Raw genomic sequence first — 21,001 nt, forward strand, 5'->3', positions numbered from 1 at the left:
GAATCAGGTTCACATTCTTTTTTCAATCATATTTCTTTATCTGTAACTAAACAGCAATGAATCTATGCTATCCATAGAAAGTCATTCCATAACTTATCTCCAAAATCAGTAATCATGATGTATTTTTTACAGTTTTGGATATTTAACTTTTGCTTAGGGTACTCAGAAAAAGACTTGTCAATATCAATTAAATAATCTATATACATCTTCTTTATTACTTTCACCCCAGTTAAGATATGCCATGTGAAACATATAATTAGACTACTGATTCGAAGAATTTAAATGAATTTTGTCTTACTAAAGGAATTCCTAGTACTAGTGGCATTTCAGAAATTTTCTTGGGCCCAAGTAATACGTCATAATTTTCCTCATGGCAGTCTTCATATCTCTGTTCCTTAGTGTGTAAATAATGGGGTTTAGAATGGGAGTAAAAATGGTGTAAAATATGGCAAGAACTTTATCCACAGGGTAGGTGGTAAAGGGCCACACATAGATGAATATGCAAGGTCCAAAGAATATATTACTACAGTGATATGGGCAGCTAGAGTAGAAAATGCCTTGGCCATTGCAGCAGAAGACTTAAACCAGACAGTGGCAAGACTAATGATGTAAGAGCTGACCAAGCAAGAGAAGAAAGTGCTTAGTGATAGGATTCCACTGTTGACCACAATGAGTATTTCAATGATGTAAGAATCCAGGCAGGCAAGTTTGGCCACTCGAGGAAGGTCACAAAAAAGCTGTCTACTACATTGGGTCCACAAAAAGGCAGGTTCACAGTAAATGATAACTGGCTGAGTGTGTGCACCAAGCCCACTGCCCAGGAGATCATTACCAGTACAATGCATGTCCTTTGGCTCATGATGATGACATAGTGTAGAGGTTTGCATATGGCTACATATCTGTCATAGGCCATGGAGACAAGCAGCACCATCTCCCCTCCAGTAAAAAGGTGAATGAAGAAAATCTGAGCTATGCAGCCACTGAAGGAGATGGTCTTGTGTTCACTTAGAAAATCAACAATCATCTTAGAGTAGCAAAGGAAGCCTGACAGATGTCCACAAAGGAAAGGTTTCCCAAGAGAAAGTACATCGGGGAGTGCAGTCTGTTATCAAAGTCACCATGAGGATAATAAGAAGGTTTCCCAGCACAATGACCACATAGCACAGAGAAGAAAACAAAAAAGAAAAAGCTGAAGTTCCTGAGAACTAGAGAGTCCCAGCAATACAAACTCAGACACCACTGAAGAATTGACCTTATCCATGGATCCAGGCTGCAGGCTTGCTCTGAAACAATCCTGAAGGAGGGAAATAGGAAAGGAAGAATTCGGAACAAAGAACACTTTTAATGTAAAGGATTCTGCGATTCCAGATATAATGCGTATTTACTGAATGAAAGATTTTGAAGAGACCATCCTAATATTATTCTGTGGAAAGAGCTTTAGATGTGAAGTCTTAATCCGTGTCATAATCCAGAGTTTGGATAGTTTAGTATCTATATACTTAGTAACAGGTCCTCGAGTGACTTGTGTCACAACGCTGAGGAGGTTGAACAATTCAAGGTTTGTGTTGAAAAAATATAGTTTTGTCTTGGTCATTTCAATCATTAATTCAACAACTTGAGTACCCTTATTTTCTGATCTATCAATGGCTCGAGTTGTGTGATGTAGTCATACTGATGATTCAGGCTAATATTTTTGAACTTTATTCCACTCAAAAAGTTGAGGCTGATCAAATTACTTTACAGGAGATTGTTTAAGATATCATATTTCTTTATCAGTCATGTATACAATAGTTTCTTATATGTCAAATTCCTGTTAACAAAATTTCCTTACTGCTATTACAAGTTAAACAGTCTCCTAGGGATGCTGTGGATATATTATCCATTCCACAGTTCACACGTTTGTCAGTTTATCATATGTATAATTTCTTATTTTATCTTATTTATCTAAATTATATTCTTGATTATTAAAGCCGCACCTAAAATTCCATTTTCCTCGCCCATCAAAAGTAGATTTAGGATAACTTACGGTCCCCATTTGTGTCCTCCATGACCATTATTATTAACACATCTTATATTTAATGAAAGTAGGAGAAATTGTCTTGACAGAGAAATTAAAAATATGTGAATTATTAATATCCAGTATGCCTTAAAATATATTCTGTTTGGAATCAGAATAACCCCTGATAATTCAAACCTGCACCCTCCTTTTTTTTTTTTCCTGTAAAAATACAAGAAAATCTTGCATATAATCCTGCTGTATAAATCCTGCTGCATAAATCCAGTTCCATTGAACTGAAAAATGAAAAAAGCCTTTCCAGGAAGTTCTATTTTAGAACTATGTTTGTTCTGACAATTAATGTTGACTGTAGTCAGAGTGAGGAACCTAAGAGTGAGATGTGATCTTAGCCTCATGTAAGAGCACACACATATTTCACTGCCTATTTATTTCATATAAGAAGCTTTAGTCTTCCTCCATCCCTGGGATACAACCCTCACCTCTCATTCCCCTCCCAATTTTGTTGACTTGTAATTGACAAATAAAAATGAATCTACTTAGGTATACAATGTAGTCTTTGGTATACGTATACTTTGTGAAATTATTACCACAATCAAGCTAATATTAACATATCCACTACCCTGCATAGTTACCTTTTTAAAAGCAATTAAAATATAGTCTCTTAGCTGAGTCTAAATATATGACAGTATTATTAATTATAGTCACCATGCTATATATTAGATATAACACATTATATTAATTATATCTCCATGCTGTATTAGATCTCCGGAATTTATTCATCCAGATATGTGAAGCTCATACACTTTGGTCAGTTCCTTTAGCGATTGCAGTCCACACATGGAAGCTTCAAGTAGAAAATCATTTCCTATTTTTTGCTGGGAGTGTTCAAGAACATCGCAACTGGCCACATGTTGAATATACATTATTGTGGACTTCTGGAGTCAATAAGGTCCCATAAAAATTAAATGAATGCATTAGTGACAGTCAGCAATTATAATAGTATATAAGAGAGCAATAATTGAGAATATTCTGAAATATACCAATTGTTTTATTACCTTTCCCATGTGTGACTTGCTTTATTTCTTTCTCTAAAGTTGTTCTTGCTAAAGCATATGGATTATTGCCTAAAATGATGAACACTACCCTAATGAAAATGTTTATTGTGTAAATGTATATAAATTAAAAGAATGAAGTAGATTTTGAGTGAATGGTAAATAGTAATTTTAAAATCTGAGAAAGAATGGAAAAAAAAAAACCCACAGATTGTTGAGACCTGGTAAGTAGCATTACGTGTAATTTTTATGTGTATCACGTAGCTTTACAATAACCTGTAGAACAGGTATTATTATTATTTCTGAGCTACAGAGGAGAAATGGAGCATCAACAGGCTAGTAACCTTCAGACATAGTAAGATGCAAAACCTTAGAGAGTTTGAAATCAATAATAAAAAAACATGAACACTCAGGATTCCCATTGTGCAAGTAGAACTAATTGACTGGTATCCTTGAGGAACGGTTTGATCCCTGGCTGCTCAGTGTATCAGGGATCCAATGTTTGTGAGCTGTGGTGTAGGTCCAGATGTGGCTGAGATCCTGCATTGCTGTGCCTGTGGCATAGTTCAGCAGCTGCAGCTCTGATTCAACCTTAGCCTGAGAACTTCCATATGCCACAGGTGCAGCTTAAAAGCAAACAAGCAAACAAAAAACACTTACTCAGAGCAAGCAAAGTGCCAGCACTCTCTAAGCACCTTATGTACATAATTGAATCTCCCATAAAACTACATGGTAAACATACTTGTAATTTATTTCACACTAGGAATCAGAGTTACAGAAATGATAAAGAATTTCCTTGGTGTTACATAGCTGGAAAATCAATGAAGCTAGAATTGAACTCAGACTTTTCACTCTAGGGCTAGTTTTCTCCAACATCACATTATATTGTTTTAGAACTGAATGATATGAAACTCATAGCATTTGCACTATGCTGCAATTGGAATTGTTTCTAATCTTCCCACCTACTACAAGACACTGGTTCTTCTAACAAGCCAGGGTTTCTCAACTCTGGCACTGCTGACATGTGGGGTTGGACAATTCTCTGTTATGCAGAACTGTCCTGTGTGGTACCCATTAGATAGCAGTAGCACTTTCCCCCAAGTTGTGACAACCAAAAAGGTACCTAGACATTGTGAAATTTGGGGTGGGAGTAAGGGGGAAGCAAAATGACCTCTAGTTGTGAACCACTGAGTTAAGCCATCTTGAGGTTTCATTTTCAGTCTCTCCCTCTTTCACTTAACATTTTCATCTACCCACAAAGTGTTCTATCTATCTCATCAGAGAAATAAGCAACAAAAAACAAAAAGAACTCTGTAAATATATCTAACCTCTTGAGTTGTTTTTTTTCCTGAATTTATCTTTTTTTTTCAATAAGAAACTTATGAAGGATATCCATATGTTTCCCCTCCAGCTCTTTTCCAAATTTGTTCAGAAGTTAACACAACTATGCCTTTTGCTTTCACGGTCAGGGAAACTTTTAAATCAAATGTCCTTAAAGATCAGTTATAAAAGCTAATTTTGTTATACTCAAACAGTATAACAGCCCCTGATTTTTCTCTCAGAATTTTTAATACCATCTTTCTTCATCCATGCATTACCCCTTACAATAGATTTCCCTGGTTTCCAATCCATCCCTTCCCTACTGTGCATCTTGTGCTTTTCCATCGCTTTTCTGTACCCTTCTTAGTATCTCTTTCTTGCTCCTTCTTGTTCCCTCACTCCCTTGGGTAGTACATTCACCTCTGTGGCATCCATAATCACCTCTATAGAATGACTTTAGATTTTATAGCACCATTTCTCATCATATTCCAGTATCCCAAAAGTATTCTGACAGTTTTATGCATGTGAAAATTACACAACCATCTCAGACCTCAGCTCACAATTTTTTCTCCTCAATTCAGCTCTTTTTCCCTTTAAATGTTTTTATTTTGTAATTGTCACTATCTTGTCCTAAGTTGTAAACCTTACTTTTCCTGGACCTCGCCCTCCCACCTATAACATCTTGTAATTCCTTAAAGCAAATTAATTAATTAATTAATTAAAGTCTTCAACATGACAGCCAAGTATATATGGTCTGGTCTGGTTTTAACTACACTACTCTCTAGCCAAATCAGATTCTTAAAACTTCTTAAAGCTGGTAGACTCTGCCTATTCATTTTCTCATGTCCTTCACAAATAGATGGTCTATTCCAGTACAGGTATCATCTCCTCCAAAAGCCTTCACAGAGCTTAAGCTGAAATTTCTCTCTTCCTAATATCATTATAATGCTTTGCTTGCAGTTATATGCTTTTCCAAGGTAAGAATTTTTCTATAATATCACTTCCCTACCACATTGAAGGATCCCTGAGTTCTTGTGCTTCTTGTATACCATGCACAGGATTTAGTATAGACAGTATAGATATTTGCATGGAATTGATTCTATATAAATTGCTTCAGTACTAACTGAAATATATTTCACCTCATATCTATCATTTTACCTAACATTTCTATGTTTGAATCTTCCTGTGTATAGAGGCCTTCCCAGTGAATGTCAAGTCATAAACTGCCTACATAAACTTCATCTTTAATAGAGGAAAAACATTTCCTCTCACTAGTAATACAAGCTCATTTTTGAGTCACCAAAGCCAGTGCCCATAAACAAACCAGCAAATGCAAAGGGAATAAAATCCTTTTGCAGCACAGAGAAAATTATTTATTTGTTGTACTGGAAATAAACCATAGTTTGTTTACCAAATTTTTAAAAAGTGATTAAAATAATGAGAATCTTAACAAAGAAGAAATTTGTACTTTATAGAGTTAAATAAGTCCTGTCTGGTCCAATTCAAGTATAAAGTAAGTAAAGTAAATCATTGATGCCAAGATATACCAGCTGCAAACCTACAACCTGAGTTTGGTATTTAACATTCCCATGATTTTCTTATAGTTTTACCTCATAGGCCTGTATCCACAAAGAAATGTGTAGATTTGATTTGCATGTTTATTTAATTTCTCTAGGTGATAGGTAAGTATGGCATAATGCATTTTTCTAAGTACAGAGTTTGTCATAATATGCCCAAGAATACACCACCTTCTTACATGATTTCCCACAAATCCCTCCAAAAGTGCTAAAATACATGAACATTCTAACCTTGGCTCGCTTTCTTTTACTTCTAATATATTTTTCTCCCAATTGTGAGTTCTAAGGCACATTGTAATAATATAAAACATAACTGGACATAATAAATTTTTAATGTCTATCTTTGTTAGATATAACCTACCTCATATAAAGCATATCAGAAGTGTAAATTGAATTCATCAGTTCTTCTGTTGTGGAATTAATCTTTTCCACCTACTGATACTTACAGATGCGTATTTCTTTTGTCAAATTGGAATAGCACATGGTTATATCAAGTGACCAACTGAAGCTTTGGACTTTCAGTAATAGCCAAGGTTCATCTTCCAATGGGGATTATTAATACCTTCAGCTACATACTCCCATTGGAACAAAATAAACAGCATCCCACATTATTGGCAGTTGCAATGAGGGCCACATGATCCTAGGAGAAAAAGAAAGGGTCATTTAGCTCTTGGGCAGTATGTAAAGTATCTTGTGTGAATTTTACATAATTGAATCTACTATACTATAGGGAACATATGTGAAAAAGTAGATTCTTTTCCCTAAATGAGAAACATTTTGACTTGCGAATAAAAGACATACTGTGTCCTTGCTACTAGAGCATGTGGTGATACTGAGGAAAAGGCAACTTTTGCATGTTAAAATTGTGAGGAGAACCACTAAAATAAAAGTAGAATATAATAATTTATGAACTAAGAGGGGAAACAAAAGAAAATCAAAACTCAGTCCATTTAATAGAAGCCAAGAATGAAGAAGAGAAAAAAACATAGTGAAAACAGAGCATGAGTCCATTTTGCAACCAGAAGTCTATTCTGTCTACTCTTCTGTTCATTGTGGATGGGCTCTGCATGGGTTTTATGAGTTTGACTGTGAACTCAAATTCATCAAGACTTCATGTGCCTAAGTCCCCTGTGATCCTTCAGAGGTCTTAGTCTTTGCTTTTCCAAAAGCACCCAAAACTGCATTGGCCCCTTGAGTTCCAAACATCGTATGCCAATTTTTCGGGTTTATGCTCTTCTGATTATGCACAGCATATAAATGCGAATTCTAAACTTATATGTAGGTAATCCCATGATTATAATTTCCAGGAGGAATCATTTTTTTCTATACATAAACCAGGAGTGAGGACAAATATTTTGGTCTTTTTCTTGTGCTCTTTAGTACCCTCTTCTAGTCCACACTTTGACTGAGAGTCCCAGAACTAAGAGGTCTAATTCTACAACACACTCTCGCACAGAGAAAATTTACCCGTAACAGCCAAGCACTGCCCATCATTTTCATGACCTGCAGTTACTGTCCATAAAATTTCCTCTCCCAAATCTTCCACTATTTCAGATAACATGAGGTCATTTGTTTATTGTAAAGAATGCATCCAGAATTTATAAATTTTTTATAGGAAGAATTTTTTAAATTTCAATACTGTTAACAATAGATGTGTAATCTCTGTTTATAATTCATGGATATTTTGTGAGGATCAAATGAAATGAAATATAAAGACACAATTTATAAATTTCTTGTCAATGAATGTATGTTTTGCCTTATCATCTATTATTATATAACACAGTCCTATATTGTTAGGTTATTATCTTTTAATTCTGTGTTACACAGAAGAATCAACAGATGCTTACAGAATGGTGAAGTTATGAGGAAGAAAATGAGTCAAAAATTGTTCAAAATGTAATTGGTATTAATTCCTCTTCCATACTATGCTTTCTTCTACATACTCTATTTCAATAGCATAACTTGCCCTTAGGGCATGGCTTTACTTTGAAATGCTAGCAGTCAGAAGTTGAATTTACTTGCATCATTTCTTCTACTTTCTGATTATGATTATGATTCTAACTTAACTTTCATGACACTCTCAGTTTCTAATTGGTGAAAAAAGAAGTTATACTATGATGAGAATTAAATATTTAAGTATGAATATGTAGACTTCTTTTGAAAAGTCAAAACAATAATTTTATACTTTCAGAGAGTCTTGAAAAATATATTCTCAATTATGTTTTATTGGTCAGTGTGGATTAGAGGACATGACATGAAGATAGGCAAGGGAATACACAGAATAATACATTTAACACTGTTAGAAAAATCCTCTGCTTATGTATGGAGAGAGGTCTATTTTTGTATGTCCTCATGGAACCATGAACTTCAAGTGTCAATTCTAAACTTCAAATTTAATACACTGATATAAGTAAACATTACTTGTGGGTCAGATTTTGGCATTTGTAGCATCACAAATATGTGAATCTATTTGATTTCTGAGTTCAGATAATAAATTCTACAACATAACCTATTTGATTTTTAGTCCCTAAGTTTGGATAGTTTATAGTGAGAGTCGCATTGCAAAAAATACCATCCCTATATACAAAAAAAAAAAATGACCTCAGTCTATTCACTTCCTTAGTTCAGACAAAAAGAGTTTGAATAGCAAGGAATATGATTGTTTGTATTTGTATACATATGCAGAGAAAAGACAGAGAGAGAGAATGAGGTCTGCAGTCAGAAGTCTTATTCTGTCACCTGAAATTGGTGAGAACTGAAGTTTTCCTCATTTAAAAATTTATAACAATAGATACCTCTAATTTGTGATCCCAGATAAGGATATGGCTGTAAAATAACTGTAAATTATTCTTCTGAAACCTTAAAATATTATTTAAACATCAGACATTATTTTAGTATTTTGTACATTTTCATATTTACCAGGCTGTTGGAAGAAGCAGGGATGTAACAGACACATTTTATAGGAAAAAAAGGCTTTTGATTGAAGTACAGTTGATTTATAATATATATTAATTTCAAATGTAGAGCATACTGCTTCAGATTTTTTCAGATTAAACTCCATTGAAAGTTATTACAAGCTAATGGATATAATTCCCTGTGCTATACAGTATATCCTTGTTTCTTATCTATTTTTTACATAATAGTTTGTATCTCTTAATCCCATATCCTTAAAATTCCCCTCCCCCATCTCCTCTCTCCTCTGGTCAGTACTAGTTTGTTTTCCATACTTGTAAGTCTATTTCTCTTTGCTGTATATCCTTGTTTGCATTTTTTTCCTTTTTCAGCTACACCCATGGCATATGGAAGTTCCCAGTCCAGGGCTCGAATCTGAGCTGTAGCTGCAACCTATGCCACAGCTGCAGCAACACTGGATCCTTAACACACTATAACAGGCCAGGGATCAAACTCACACCTCAGTAGCAACTGGAGCTGCCCCAGCTGCACCACATCAGGAACTCTTGTACTATTTTTTTAGATTGCATTGTAAGTGTTATCATACAGTATTCATCTTTCTTTGGCAGACATTTCACGAAACATAATAATCTCTAAGTCCATCCACATTGCTGCAAATGGCAGAATTTTCATTCTGTTTTATGGCTGAGTAATATTTCATTGTATATACATACACCACATCTTTTTTATCTCTTCATTGTTGATGGACAGTTGGGTTGCTTACATCTCAGGGCTGTTGTAAATAGTGCTGTTATAATTGAGGTACCTGTATCTTTTCAAATTAGTGCTTTAATTTTTTTCTGGATATATACTCAAGAGTGGAGTTGCTAGCTATATTTTTATGATGACAGTTATATTTTTAGTTTTTTGAAGCACCTCTATATTGTTTTCTATAATGTCTGTACCCAATTTATACTCCCACCAACAGTGTACAAGGGTTCCCTTAGGAAAATAAAACTTTTATTATTATCATTGGGGTCCATAAGAAGCTGCCCCAAAATTTGCCTCAATGGCATATTATTTTGAATTCAGGTTATTTCAGAAATGGCCAATGCAAGAGGGAAACTCTGACCCTCCTTTCTGTCTCCCTGTAAGCAGGAAATAAATCTCTCATATGAATGGTGCACTTCCTGGAAGTAGAAGGACACCCTTACTTCCAAAGATAGGGAATTTGGCCAAGAAGCCTACATGAAAAACCTTGTTAGTTGTTTAATTTACAACCTCAAGCCCATACTCTGTTTTTATTCTTCACTAATTGGGCACCCCAAACCTGAGTTTTCTTGTCCTGTCAGTGCCTCAAAAATTTATCTTTTCTTTTGTCTAAAAAGTATAAAAGCTGCCTGCTTTGGCTGCTTCTTAGTTTTCATTTCTATGAGACCTCCAGAAGCATGAATTAAAATGTGTTTCTTTTTTTCATGTGAATCTGTTTTGCATCAGTTTTATTATTCAGCCATAAGAACTCATAAGGACTAAAAGAGGAAATACTCCCCTCTCCAACATTATAAATAACTTTAGTTTGAAGTAAGAATTGTATCAAAGCAAAAAAATGGGGTATCCCATTTGCCTATCATCTAAGATAGTTTGTTTACTGTTATGATAGCAATCACTATGAAAAGGAAAAAAAAATGTGTCCTATGGTATTTGAGGCATAACAATAATTCACAGAGGAAGACACACTAACCTTGTTGTTATAATGGGTTGCTATGATCACAAGCGAGAGCTGGAAGACCATTACGAACTCACCTCTCGATGCCTTAGTTTTTGCATGGCTGATATTACTTCCTTATTTCTTAAGGTGTAGATCAAGGGGTTTAGAAGAGGGGTAAAAATAGTGTAAAATATTGAGAGGACCTTGTCCACTGGGAGGTTGTTAAAAGGCCAGGCATAAATGAAAATGCAGGGCCCGAAGAAGAGGGTCACCACAGTTATATGGGCAGTCAGGGTGGCCCTTGCCTTGGCCATGCCCGCTGAGGAACGCCGCTGCACAGTAACCAGGATGACTGTGTAGGAGATCAGCAAGAGCACAAAGGAGCTCATGGCCATTAGACCACTGTCTGAAAGCATCAGGACCTCAAGAGTGAAGGTGTGTGTGCAGGCAAGTTTGATAACCAGGGGCAAGTCACAGAAAAAACTGTCCACTTGGTTGGGTCCACAGAATGGAAGGTTTACTGTGAAGACCAGCTGACTTACTGAGTGCAGAACCCCAATGAGCCAGGAGCCCACCACGAGGCTGGTGCACCTGCGCTCACTCATGATGGTCACATAATGCAGGGGGCGACATATGGCTACATATCTATCATACGCCATGGCCACAAGGAGCATCATCTCACCACCAGCAAAGACGTGCAGGAAGAATATCTGGGCCATGCAACCCTCAAAAGAGATGGTCCTGTGCTCCTCAAGGAAGTCAACAATCATCTTGGGGGTGGCAAAGGTAGACAGACATACATCAATGAAAGAGAGGTTACTGAGTAGAAAGTACATGGGTGTGTGCAGGGCGGGTTCAGAGATGACTGTGAGCACAATGAGGAGGTTCCCCAGCACAATGGATAAATACAAAAGTGTAAAAAATGCAAAATAGAAAAGTTGTAGCTCTCGAGGACCTGAAAGACCGTGCAATACAAATTCAGTCACTCCTGATTTATTTTCTTGATCCATGATTTCAAATTGCTGAAATTGGATCGGAAATGTTCCTGTAAAGTGAAATGGAAAAGCATCGTAAGATTGGGAGAGTAAATGACCAAAGCCAAGCCAGGTATCACATTGTATTCAACACACTTATGTTCCTCATTAGCACACAAAATACACATTGCATACAATCATTTATTTTGTCATGACTGGATAACCTTGGCTTTCATCTCTGCATCTGAGCATGATAGTTTTATTCTAAAAACAGAAGTTTACCCATCATCTTACAATTTCTAAATTCCTGAAATTAGAAAGAAAGTCTAGGGTCATACTGACAGGTTTCAAAAGCTATCTCCTTTAATTCTTAGCAGTATGACCTTGGGCAGGCTAATTAAATTCTCTGTGCTTCAGTTTTTGTACCTGTAAATTGGGGGAAATTATAGAATGTGGCTCAGAGGTTTGCTGTAAGGATTAAAAGAGTTACAGGTATTCCCTGCTTATTCAAAGTTTGCTTTATACCACTTTGCTTTTACTAAAGACTTACATTAGCACCTGTTTTCAATAACTGAAAGAAATCCAAAGAGGGTTTTTGCTTTTTGAAAAAAGGTAAATAAAATGTAACCATAGGGATCAGCGAGATTTTTTTTTTTTTTGTGGTGCTGCATTACATACCATGTGACTGTAAGAATAAGCTTAGAATAAACATGGCTGAGTCTGCAGGAAAGGTCCTGAAGTTCAATACCATATAGAAAAAAGAATTCACTTCTAGAATATTAACAGGGAGTTCAAACATGTAGAAACAAATTCAATCTCATTCACAGAATGGAAAATACAGACAATTATATTAAAGTAGTTTTTTTACAGACAGCTATTTGAAGTGGCAGAAGTATTAAAACTTACATGAGTCACTACTCATTTGCCATATAGACTCACTAAGCAAATTGGAATTTGTCCAGTCTTTTTATTTCATAAGTTCCACACGAAGACACTGAGTTATCATGACAATACGAGAAATATGTTCTTCTCAGATGGCTTGCAATACTTCTTGTACTTTATACTCTATTTAAAAGGAGGAGAAAGTGAAAATGTACTTCTCATTGATGAGTAACTTTGCCCCAGTGGGGCCATTGCTAACAAGCCCTTTCATGTTATGGACTAACAAATAGCATTTCTATCTAGGGATTCACACTTCCAAAAATCATGCAAAAATTACCATATTGTAAAGGTATAAATCACCTAGGCAAGAGAAAATATATCCTTTCTTTCTTCTTTTCCCAATTAAACATAATTCAGAAATGTCTACAAATTCAGTTTCTACCAGAATAAGAATTTTAAAATGAGCAAGACAAAGTGCTTATCTGTAAGTAGCCTGCAATTTAGAAGGGCAATTAGAAATAAACAATGAAAACATACAAAGGAAATAGAAGAGCATGCATATTTTAAAAGAAGTAACAAAATTACATAGGTGTTCAACCTTGGGACAGACTGTTTTCTGTTGGAAAGATCAGGAAAGGAAGAAGTACAAAGAAGGAAGAGAAGGGTCAAGGAAAAGGATGAGGTAAATACAAAAGGGACGGGAGACAAAATACAGTAATCATAAATGGCCTTAAACATGATATAAGATTTTGAAAGGCAGAGATAATGAGTGAAGGAAGATGACACAGCTCGTGGACTGTGGCACCATGAGTGCCCATAGAGATGCCTACCTGCTGCTGCCCTCTTTGCCTGCCATGGACCCTTCAGGGTTGGCCAAAAACCCAGGGCTCCAGGAAGGGTGCACCAGATGGAGGAGGTGCAGAATGTCGACAACCAGCCCCCACTTATGCTGAATCAGTTGTTCATGAAGATTCTGTTTCAACGACTCAAGGAGACCCCTTGAGTCTCCCTTGTCAGAAGGAGCTAGTGGGGGCTGTGATGCATCCCAGTGAGGTCTTCTGCTCAGTTCCTGGAATACTGTCCCTTCTCAGTTCTACATCTAAATACAAAGTGACCATTGCTGAAATCCAGAGGCGACTATCTTGCCTGCGTGCTTAAATGCCTCTTTACTGGGAGGTGTTCTCCGAAGAGCCACATCTAAAAATGGTAGCTGGTCCTTGCACTAGAAATTGGACAAGATTGGGTTGAATCTTTCTGCTCACATTCCTGATTTCTTTAGTAGAAGGTTAGGCTGTTCATTTGGCCTGGGATGTTGTCTCTGTCTTCGAGGCAGAATTTCCCAGTAAATCCATGGCCAAATATTTAACTGGACCTCATCTCAGAAGATGGACTGAGATGGCAACTGGGAAAAACATGCTGCTGGCCACACAGCCAAGTGTGTAAAGAATTCATGAAGCCTATCAATCAAGAGGGGACTCCAAAAGAGAACAACTGGCCCACCCCAGTACTGCTCATCTCATATCAGCCTGACTACCTGTGGGTTTGGCAGCCACAGGTAATCAGTGGCATCTGTGCCACTGTGGCTGTTGTGCAGAACTATGTAAAAGATGTCCTAACAGTCACAGATAAATCAGGTATGAATCCTGGAGACTAGAGTCCAGCCAATTCTAGCAAAGCCCTGGGGAAGATGGAGAAACATAGGAAATAAAATGGGCATGAACAAGGGCCAGAGAGTTTGGAAGGAAACGGACTCCAAATCCATTCTCAACCAAAACAGCCTGAAACCCCTCTTGCCTGGGAGACAGAGTTTGTTATCCACATTTCCATTAGAAAGGGATCCATTTTCAAATCTAAACATCTCCTCCTGGATTCCTTGTATTTCTCTAGAGAGCACTGAAGTGCCTCCTTAACTCTGGATGAGATGACAGGTACTGGTTCTTTATACATTAAGCTTATATCTTATTTTTTGAGCCTCATTCTTCCTTTTTCTGAACGTGGTGCCACAAGTTTTTGAACCTTTTAAATAAATTCTCTGGGCTAACAAAAACACATACACATTCAGCTGTTGAAATGTCAAATTCATGTGATTCAGATCAACAATAACTTGCAGGGTTAAGGTAAAAGTATTTATGTACCTTCTTCAGTCTATTCCTATACCCTTAGGAGGAAAAGATTCTCTCTGCTGAGCAACTGGTTAATAGGTGGTATCTGACACACTTTTACACCTTGCTCAAGGGGGCTCTTTGGATTTTACAAAACTTATACAAACAAAGCCTGCTGATGATTTTATGTTTTTCTTAAAAAAAATGCAAAAAAAACCAAAAAACTTTGAAAGTTAACTCCTCAATTTGGACTCACTTTGAAAAAAGACTTGTTCCTTTAAGGTATGGAAAGTTTATTTTGCATGTTTATCTCACACCTTGGTGTTTGGGGAAAACTTGAAAAGCATAGGAATGAAGTTTTGGATTATTTTGTTTTGTTTTGTTTTTTTGTTGTCTGTCACCCCAAGTCCTAGAGGAGGCTCTGCATTTTGAGAAACTACTGAATATACAGATTGTATTTATGCATAATTTAATGGGGTCTATAAATATGGGTACACCTCTTTTGACTTCTTGAGAAATGGGAGTCAATTTTAATATTAACTATTAAATGTGTCAGGGTAAACTAAGTCTTAGCTGTAGGTTTTAGTCATATGTACACAAGGTATGAAGAATTAAGAGGAAGCATCCTGAGCTCTGTTCTTGACACAGAAGACTCTATTTAACTGAAGCTCTCTGTTCACAGAGCAGTAACTTTGTCTCATTCCTGTTAGGCTGACCCCAAAGATGAGTGTGAGGTAGAGTGTGTGCAGATGAAAATGGAGTTTTGGAATTTAAATCCTTGCCTATAAACATTCCCCAAATAATTGTCATAAATATGAAACCTGTATAATAAAAGTCTTCTTAATTTAAGGAAAAAAAAGAAAGACTTTCTGTATTTAGCAATACAGGGATCAGTAGTGACCCTGGAAGAATTGATTTTAGTGGAATATGGAGTTGAAAGCCTGATTGGAGTAGGAATAGAGAACAAAGAATGAGATAATAGAGACAGTGAGTATGAATAATCCTGCAGAAGTTTCACAACCTCCGAAACAGAAGAAAAGAAATGACATATTAGAAGAGCAGAAATCAGATTTCCCACCATGGCTCAGCAGAAACAAATCTGACTAGTATCCATAAAGACACAAGTTCGATCACTGGCCTCACTCAGTGGATTAAGGATCCGGAATTGCTGTGACCTGTGGTGTAGGTCACAGACACAGCTCAGATTTGGCATTGCTGCATCTGTGGCGTAGGCCAGTGGCTACAGCTCTGATTCGACCTCTAGCCTGGGAACTTCCATATGCCAGAGTTGCAGCCCTAAAAAGACAAAAAAAATTTAAAAAAAAGTAAAAATAAAAGAGCAGAAATCAATGAAACTGAAAATAGAAAACTATCAAGAAAATCAATGATACTAAAAGCTGGTTTTCTGAAATAGATTTTAAAAAATGATAAATATCTACCTTCACTGACAAAGACAATAAAAGGAAGAAACTAATTATCAATCGCAAGAAGAAAAGAGGGGAATATTACTACTAACCCTAATGGACTGCACAGATATTAAAGAGATAATAAATGAATGTGATAACCCACTTTACATCAAGAAATTAGACAGCTTAGGTAAAATGAACCAATTCTTTGAAAGACACAAACTGCCAACTCATTGAAGGATCAGTAGATACTTAAATAGCCCTGTATCCAATAAAGAAATAGAATTTGTACTCGAAAATCTCCCCCAAATGAAAACTCCAGTGCAAGATTATTTCATTCGTGAATTCTACCAAACATTTAAGAAAGAAATGAGTTCTAAACAATCTGTCAGAAAATGGAAGATTAAAACCTTCCCAACTTGTTTTATGAAGCCCAGCATTAATTCAATACAAGAGCAAAGCAAGTATATCACAAGAAAATTATAAATCATTGTCGCTCATGAATACATATGTAAAAATCCTCAGATAAATAAACATTAACATTAGCAAATCTTATCTAGCAATACATAAGTGCAATAATATATCATGATGAACTGGGGTTTATCTGAAGAATACAAGTCTGGTTCAAACTTAGTACAATTCAAGAGTTCCCTGGTGGCCTAGTAGTTAAGGATTTGGCATTATCATTACTGTGGCTTGGGTTCGATCCCTGGCCCAAGAACTTCTGTACACTGTGGGTATGGCCCAAAATAAATAAATAAATACAGTTCATTACATTTACAGACTGAAGAAGAAAAATGAGACCATCATCTCAAAAGATAAGAAAAAAAGAGAGAAGCCTAAATAACATCTATTCCCAATAAACACTCTCAACAATATAGAAGTAGAAGGAAAATCCCTTAATCTTTAAAGGATATCTTAAAAAACAACAACAACAACAATTCTTATCATACTTGATGAAAGACTGAATGCTTTTCCTTTAAGATTACTAACAAAGCAATGATGTCTTCTCTCACCCCTGCTATTCAACATTATACTGAATGTCTTAGGCACTTTATTAAGGAAAGGAAAAGAAATAAAAGGCATAGATGGGGAAAATATGAGATAAAACTATACACCTAGCAGGAAGGCTAAAATTTAAAAGATAAATCATACCAAATTTGGGTGAATACATGCTGGAACTGCAACTCTCCAGGAAATGTGAGAATGTTAGAATGATGTAAGCCCTTTGGAAAGCAGTTTGGCCATTTCTTTAAAAAGTTTAACTTATGCACCTATAATATGATCTATGTATTTCTTTCCTAGTTATTTGTCTTTAAAGAAAAAGAAAAGCAAGAAAGAAAGAGAAAGGAAGGAAGAAGGAAGGAAGGAAGAAAATGAGTTCCCATATGGCAGAGCAGATTGAGGATCCAGCATTGCTGCAGCTACTGCTCAGATTCAATCCCTGGCCTGGGAACATACATATGCCACAAATGTGGACCAAAAAATAAAAATAAAAAATAAAAAAAGAGAAAGAAAGAAAATATATACTTACACAAAGATTTATGTACAAATGAGCAGCTATATTTGTAGTAACCAGAAGCTAACCAAAATACAAATGTCTGTCAATTATGAATGGATTAAATAAACTGTAAATGTGTATACATCCATACAATGGAAAACTACTCGGCAATAGAAAGGGACAAACTATTGATATATGCGACAAAAATGAATGAAATTAAAATTTTCACACTGAGTGAAAGAAATCAGATCAAGAAATAACAAAAATATAATACACTGGGAGGAGTACAAGATAACTTCTGGATGCTATGGGTATGTTATTTTATTGTGATACAGTTTCACTGGCATATAAATGTGTCAAAATTTATCAAATCATGCATTTTAAATATGTACCATAGGACTCAATAATCTCCTAGGAACTTACTCAAGATAAATGAAAATTTACGTTCACACAAAAGCTTTAATGTGTGTGAAAGTCTATAGCAACTTTGTTGATAATCACTAAAATCAGAAACCACTCAAATATCCTTCATCTGGTAAATGGATAAATAAACTCTTTACATTTATACAATGGAATACTATTTATCACTAAGGAACTATTGATTCATGCAACAATCTTTATAAATACATTTTTCTAAGTAAAAGAACCTAGACCCAAAAAAGCTACATTCTTTTAAAAAAAAAAACAATTTATTGGAGTGTAGTTGATTTACAATGCCGTGTTAGTTTTAGGTGTACATCAGTGTGAGTCAGTTTTACATATACATATATCCACTTAACATACATACACTACTACATATAAAACAGATAACTAACAAGGCTCTACAGTAAAACACAGGGTACTCTACTCAATATTCTGTAATAAGCTATATGGGAAAAGAATTGCAGAAAAGCTATATTCTGCATGATTTCATTTGTATGACAATCTGGAAAAGGCAGAACTATAGGGAGGAAAACAAATCAGTGGTTGACAGAAGTTTTGAGAAACGGGGGCAGAAGTTGTTTATACAAACAAGGGTAGCACCAGGGAACTTTTAGGGTGATGGAACCAATCTGTATAAAACTGGGGGGATGGACATATAACTATGCACTCGAAAAATTCCATAAAAACACAAGAACAACCTAAACATTACTCTTTGTTAAGAAAGAAATCACACATAATTACAGGAAAAAAAATTTTTACATTTCATAATGTACCAAAAGTACAAACAAGATGGTTGAAACAGTAATAAAATATATTATTCTATTAATATATGCTATGCTCCTAATTAAAATATTCTGTGCTCCTAGTAGAAGATGAAATCTTAACACAGTTTACATAATATAAAAGCTTCATTATAAATCAAAGAAGTACAAAATAAAACATAGTAAGAAATATTTAGTTGCTCATTAAATTAGCAGATTAAGGTTTACACTAGCAAAAAAAAAAAAAAATGATGAAACACAGAGGAATACCATTCCTTTAAGAAACATAATTATTAGGAATTTAAAATATTTGAGGAAATGTTTGTAATATATCATGTGAAATATATCAGTATATTTGTGAGGTCTGAATGACCATAGCTGGCCCTAATGCCATCCAGTTGCAGATATCAGGTGTTCTAGACCAGCTGCCAGCTCTCTGTTGCTGTTACCTGCCTGTATAGTCTAGGTGGGAACACACGTTGGTCTCCTGCCATCTCTATCCCCTCAGCCACCAGCACCTGTGTGCTGCACCATTCCTAATCATTTCAGTGCCTGACCACATATTGTGATAAAAGAGAAATTTTCCAACCAGAACTTGGCCACGTAGAAGCTCTTTATCTACAGCAAGACTAGCAGGAAGCTCTTGGGAGGCACTGCCAAGACCTGGGAGGCGGGAGTCCCTGAAATGCCGTTTTTACAGAATTGCCTGCTCCCATCTAGGTCAGTAAATGGTCTACTTGGGAGATGAGCCTCTCCATTCTCATCTTTGTTTTCTATAAAGGAAAGGGCAATAAATGAAGGCTAGTGATGTGCATACTGGTGACAACAATAGAGAACATTCTGAGCCATCACCCAAAGAGGCAGTACTTCCTGGACTAGTAGTGAGAGGGAGAGAAAGATTTTGTGTTGCTCTTCTGTTTAGTCTTCTGTGGGTTACTAGCTGCACTCTTCTTATTCACGATGTGGGTTGTGATTCAGACTCCAAAAGACAAGGTTCCAAAACATCATGACCAGCTTCCTAGTCCAGGACTTAAGGTTATTCCAAAGTCAGTAACTGCACAGGATACACATTCAGTATGTCTGATTCAATTTCCAATAAAGGGTTTGTTGCAGACCTCAATAATTTTCTAAAGCTGTATTAGTTGAACAGAATAATTCCATAGTATGTCCTGATGGTGTACTTTTTGAATAGAAGGTCCCAGTTTATTGTGCTTGTCATTTTCCTGCTACTTTACTCAAAGCATGCGATAGCACCAATGATTTTGGTGTTTCCAAAAAAACCTTGTATTCTTATGAAAATAAGCAGAATAATTGGGTGAAAGCCTCAAGAAGAACCAAGAATAATTGTGTTTTAAAGGAAGAAGCCAGGACTATTCTGCCAACTTTCCCTCATTATAGAGTTACAGACTTTGGTTTCCACATTATGAGGAAAAACTGCATGTAGGATATCTCTAGCAATCATTGCCCTCCTTGTAATCTTTGATCATGCTGCTGATACCAGGAAAGAAGCAATAATATAGTACATAACAAGTGAGTCATCCAATCTAAAAATCCAAGATGAAGAGCTGCCATGGTAGCACAGTGGTAACAAACCCAACTAGTATCCCTGAGGATGCAGGTTTGATCCTTGGCCTTGCTCAATAGGTTAAGGATCCTGTATTGCCATGAGCTGTGATGTAGGTTGTGGATGCAGCTCGCATCTGGCATTGCTGTGGCTGTGGTATAGACCAGCAGCTACAGCTCCAATTCGTCCCCTAGCCTGGGAACTTCTATATGCTGCAAGTGTGGCACCAAAAAAGACCAACAAATAAAAATTAAAAAAAAAAATTCAAGATGATGGTGGCAAGTTCTTGAGACACATTATATTAAAAATCACAGTGAAGACATAGTATGAGTAGGAAACCTCCACAGAGTAAATGTTGTGTTGTCTACCTTTCATTGCATCAGCTGTACCTGACATTCTAGAGAGAGACCACCTTGAAGGAAGTTAAGGTAATTAGAATACTGTGCTGACATCAAAATGTGCTTCTAGATCATAATGTTCAATGATTTCCAGAGTAACTGCCTTTGAGTTTGTTGCCCTTTAAAGCAGTGTGCAGACACCGTATTAGGACCCAGTAAGTGCCTGATTCAGAACATGTATGATGGGGATCTTGTCCTATTTTATGTGGTCTTACAGCTAGGTGTCTAAAGCTTCATGTGCTGGGTTATAAAAATATTTTATGGATTTAAAAGCATTTAACTCATATTTTGATATAAGCCCAGTTTTAGGGATAAAATGATGAAAGAATAAATGGTACCTGACCAACATATAGTGATTTTATATAAGCTGCAGAAAATGTGGAGCTTTTAAGTAAAGTCCCTTAAGTTCTAAATGTGAGAAAGA

At 36.1% G+C, this 21,001-nt stretch overlaps 2 protein-coding genes and 2 pseudogenes across 2 annotated transcripts; 2 read left to right on the forward strand and 2 right to left on the reverse strand.

Annotated features, from left to right (window-relative positions):
- Positions 1–315: 315 nt before the first annotated feature.
- Positions 316–1,261, reverse strand: LOC100154182 (olfactory receptor 4K5). Its single transcript, XM_001927150.4, is given in 6 exon segments — positions 316–518; positions 521–736; positions 739–1,029; positions 1,032–1,112; positions 1,115–1,171; positions 1,174–1,261. Coding segments are annotated over 6 exon segments (936 nt in total).
- Positions 1,262–10,649: 9,388 nt separating this feature from the next.
- On the reverse strand, positions 10,650–11,610 carry LOC100157384 (olfactory receptor 4K15-like). Its single transcript, XM_001928550.3, has one exon. It carries the CDS (start codon positions 11,574–11,576, stop codon positions 10,650–10,652), a length of 927 nt encoding a protein of 308 aa, XP_001928585.2. The 5' UTR covers positions 11,577–11,610.
- Positions 11,611–13,030: 1,420 nt separating this feature from the next.
- LOC110258397 lies at positions 13,031–14,130 on the forward strand (annotated as a pseudogene).
- Positions 14,131–18,983: 4,853 nt separating this feature from the next.
- Positions 18,984–20,070, forward strand: LOC110258398 (annotated as a pseudogene).
- Positions 20,071–21,001: the final 931 nt, after the last annotated feature.

This window comes from Sus scrofa, unplaced genomic scaffold (genome assembly GCF_000003025.6).
Source record: "Sus scrofa isolate TJ Tabasco breed Duroc unplaced genomic scaffold, Sscrofa11.1 Contig1966, whole genome shotgun sequence".
NCBI classification, from domain to species: domain Eukaryota; kingdom Metazoa; phylum Chordata; class Mammalia; order Artiodactyla; family Suidae; genus Sus; species Sus scrofa.

Excerpts from the sequence above, each read along its gene's own strand:
- LOC100157384 (XM_001928550.3), bottom strand. The coding sequence starts at position 11,576 with ATGGATCAAGAAAATAAATCAGGAGTGACTGAATTTGTATTGCACGGT.